The sequence below is a fragment of the Emiliania huxleyi genome, assembly GCF_000372725.1.
Source record: "Emiliania huxleyi CCMP1516 chromosome Unknown EMIHUscaffold_147, whole genome shotgun sequence".
NCBI classification, from domain to species: domain Eukaryota; phylum Haptophyta; order Isochrysidales; family Noelaerhabdaceae; genus Emiliania; species Emiliania huxleyi.
This window is the reverse complement of record NW_005201123.1, coordinates 303,799-307,509: the sequence shown is the minus strand read 5'-3', so window position 1 is coordinate 307,509 and position 3,711 is coordinate 303,799. Positions and strand designations below refer to the sequence as shown.

Here is a 3,711-nt window from a genome sequence, read left to right as displayed (position 1 = left end):
TTGGGGGGGGGGGTTTTGGGGGGGCCGGACAGGGTTCCCGGGGGCGGGTCCGGTTCCGGTTCCGGCTCCGCCCATAAAGCCCTTTTGCCCTGGGGGTTTTGGGGCTTTGAACGGCGCGGCGGCCCGGCAAGGCGAACCCCCATTTAAGGGGGGGGGAGCTTTTTTTTTTTTTGGTGGAGGGGGGGAAGTCCCCCTGGGGAGGTTGGTCCAAAAAAAAAGATTTTTTTACCTCGGGGCACGGAATTCTTGGGGTCCCCTTTTTTGTGGAGGAAACCCCTTTCCCCCCCCCCCCCCCCCCCGTCGTAGTTGCACACTCTCCACGCCACACGGGCTTGGACGCGGAGGTTTGTTGCGTCGCCCCCTCTGTAGGTGCTCCCCGCCGTTCAAGCCACCGTGGACAAGTTCTCGAGGGCTGCTCACGGTGCCGCCGGCCGGACGGCAGATGCGTGGCGCGACCCGACCCTCGCCGCCGCCGACGTGCGCGCCCGCTCATACCCCCGCCGTTTCGGTTGTGGCGTGAAATGTTTGGGTCACGGTGGCTGAGCCGGTCCTCAATAGGCGCGCGCAACCCTTTTCACCGTCTGCGGCAGATTGGGCCTCGACTACGCGCTCCCTCGGGAGGCGGCGGAGAGAGTGCAGGAGGCGACGCCTTTGGCCACGCCGGCACGCGCACGCGTCTCCCCGCTCACATCTCCATGGCGCTGGTCAATCGGCGAGAGCCCTCTAGCAGCGGCGGAGAAGGGGCTGAACGGCGCACCAGAGAAAATGGCGCTGACCGGGGCGGCGGCGGCGACGACCGACGACGGAGAGCAAGGGTTCGACGCGGACCTCGCCGCCATCCGTGCGCGCCCTTGACGGCGGCCCGGTGTGTGCTTGTTCCCCGAGCCCCCTCACGTTCTCTGGCTTCCCGCTACGCGTGTAGGTGCGCGCATCGCGAGTGGGTACCGCCAGCAGCGCGGCTCTGCTGTTTCGCCGCGCGGAACCGATGTCGCCGTGCCGGCGCCTGGGCGGGCGCTTGCGCCAAATGCTCCGGCCGCGTTTGCTGCCGTGCAAGCCACCGAACGCTCCCCGCCGGCCGGGTTTGGTGCGAGGTGGGAGGACCAGGAGTCGGAGATTGGTTCGACCGCGTCTTCGGTGCGTTGGGTCGGCTCCCCGCACAAGGCGCGGCACGAGCGCGGCTACGCCGAGGGCGCCCGCGAGACGGGGCGCTTCAGGGCCCTGACGAACCCGGGGACGATCGACTCGGACCCGATCTCGCGGGCAGTCGCGTTGCTGGGTCGGCTCCCCTCTGTCGGATCCGCCTTTGCAGCATCCGACGTGAGTGCCGTGAGTGCGACCGACCGAGAGGTGGCAGAGCTGATGAAACAGCCGGTCCTGGACCACGGGGAGGTGGTGGAGGAGGCCGAGGTGGACGTCGTCCGGGTGGTGCCGCGGCGGCACCAGGCTCTGCCAACGCCCTCCCAATTCGGAGACTTTGGCTCCGATGTGGGAGGGCCCACGATGGCGGATCTGGGATCGCTCATGCAAAACATGGACGCTTTTCGTAGCAGCATCGCCGCGGGCGGCCTCGAGGCCTTGCACGAGGCTCCGCCCGAGGACATGGCCGCCAAGGAGGACCGCGAGGAGCAGTCGTGGATGGCAGCAGAGCCGCCGCCGCCGCCGCCGCCGCCGCCGCCGCCGCCGCCGCTGCCGCCGCGTTTTGAGAGCCCTGTGCGCCTAGTGGATCTGGCTCCGCCGTCCGCGGGCGCCGCGGGCGCTTTCCCGGGCTTAGGCGGCGCGTCCGGCGCGGCGGCTGTGGGAATGCCGGACGAGGACGCTGCAGACGCCACGGATACGAACGCCGGTGCCTCGGTGGCCGGTGTGCGGAGCCAGAGGGCGGGCATCGGGTCAGAGGAGGAGGAGGACTTAGGAGCTGTGCTCGATGATGACGAGGAGGGCGAGCTGCTGGATGCGGAGGAGGAGGAGGAGCAGCCGCTTGGCGGCGGCATGGACATTTGAGGAGACGCCGACGAGTGTTCGAGATAGAGCGAGAGAAGGTGAAGAGAACGAAGTCTGAGTGAGACCAGTGAAGGACATCAGACGCTTTTTGCGTGGTAGTGTGCCCGTTCGCGCCCGTGGTGTACTTGTGTTCGTGCCAGTGCGCGCCCGGACGCCGTGCCCAGAAAGCACATCATTCTTTTTGATTCAAAAAATCTTTTTTGTGGCTCACGTGGGTACCTGTGTGTTGTTTAGTGCCAGAAAGAATAAGAATTTCTCGGGTCCGAGGGCCGCCTCAACTGGAGTAGGGAAATTTGGATTTTGGTCAAACGCCTGCTGGGGGCAGCTTCGCGGAAGTATTCCGGAAGCCAGATGATCCCACTTGTCAACAGCAGGCGCCAGCGCCAATCAAATCTCCCTAGTGATGTTGACAACGGGCAAGTCGAGATGGGCAATTTGACCATGAGTCGTTCATCGGGGATGAACTCCACGTCGTAGTTAATGGATTCCGATCGGCCAACCGTCTCGCGACAGAGCCACCGAAGAACAGTGGGAGGGCTTTACCGACCCGACTCGGCTGAGCCGTCGGTGCCCGCCGCCCTCGCATTGCGCAGCTCGCGCACATCTCCCTCTTAACCCACCTGTAACATACATAGGGTGCCCACAGGACCCAAAAGAAAATAGCTTTCCGGCTCAAAAAGGGACGCACGAGGCAAATCTGATGTTGGCCAGTTCCAATAGGAGAGAGGCCTCTTCCGTTGGGGGACCGAGTACATAGGAAACGAGGGTTCCCCGGTTTGTCACGCGCGAGCGCGAGCGTGACACTGCACTTGGCGCCGAGCGCCCGCGGCTCAGACCTTGTGCAGGCCACCCCTCGGTGGTCACGCCGGTCCGGACCGATGGCGCTCGGTGTGGAGCAAGCAAGACCCCCCCCCCCCCCATCGGCGCGCGCTCGCCATTCCAACGGCCGCCAGGAGCACCAAGAGGACTCCTCATGGCTGTGACCAAGTGGGATTCGACCGGCCTCGGCTGGGGGGGCGGGTTGTCCCGGCTGCGGACGCGTTCTGCAGCCCCCTGGGCCCGTGACAGCACCCAAAAACTGCCCCTCGGCGGCATACAGCACTGCCAGCCAGCCTCTTCCTCCTCCTCAAGGGCTGTACTATAGGCCATATTGCGCCGCCTCCTACTGGCAGCCGGGCGGGCGCGCGCCGCGGGCGCCTCGGCGCGCGCACGGCTCGCAAAGTTCGAACGAGTACTGCCGCCCGGCCGCCTCAAGGCTGCCGGACGGCAGTACTCGCCTCGCAAGGCGCGCACCGGCTGCTCTGGCTGCTGCGCCGGCGGCCGCTGCGCTGGCCGCTGCTGCGCCGGCTGGCGGGCGGTACGGCCGCCGGCGGCCGCTGCACCCGCGCCTTCCCTCGCGGGCGCCGTCGCGCCGCGCGCGCCCAACTCTGGTGGCACACGGCACGCGTCGTCACTCAGCCGCGGAGAACAGGCGGTGCAGCGCGCGAAGCGCGCGCGATCTCGTACTTTTAAGGCTGGATCCGGCCATTCCAAGGGTATACCTTTGAGAATCCCCAGCGTCCCTCCCTCCTAGTCACACTCTCAATATCTCGACTGGCCAACACGAAGTGCTGCGATCTGGGGTGGCCCATTTCTTTTTTCTTTTCTTTTTTTGGGCCCTGTGGGGACCCTAATGAATCATACATCAATAAAATTTTAATGCTACGGTGAAGC

At 65.7% G+C, this 3,711-nt stretch overlaps 2 protein-coding genes across 2 annotated transcripts in view; one reads left to right on the top strand and one right to left on the bottom strand.

Moving 5' to 3' along the window:
* EMIHUDRAFT_111210 (hypothetical protein) overlaps nt 1-1,998 on the top strand; it is a gene marked incomplete at both ends in the record, with an annotated part of 4,481 nt that extends 2,483 nt beyond the window's left edge. Inside the window, 3 exons of the mRNA XM_005787048.1 lie at nt 307-344; nt 591-841; nt 923-1,998. Of these exons, the coding sequence (XP_005787105.1) occupies nt 307-344; nt 591-841; nt 923-1,998 (1,365 nt within the window). The remainder of the gene's footprint in view (nt 1-306; nt 345-590; nt 842-922) is intronic.
* A 1,508-nt stretch (nt 1,999-3,506) lies between these two features.
* The window catches only part of EMIHUDRAFT_228463 (hypothetical protein), a gene marked incomplete at both ends in the record, with an annotated part of 456 nt that continues 251 nt past the window's right edge, over nt 3,507-3,711 (bottom strand). The window contains one exon of the mRNA XM_005787047.1: nt 3,507-3,656. Within this exon, the coding sequence (XP_005787104.1) occupies nt 3,507-3,656 (150 nt within the window). The remainder of the gene's footprint in view (nt 3,657-3,711) is intronic.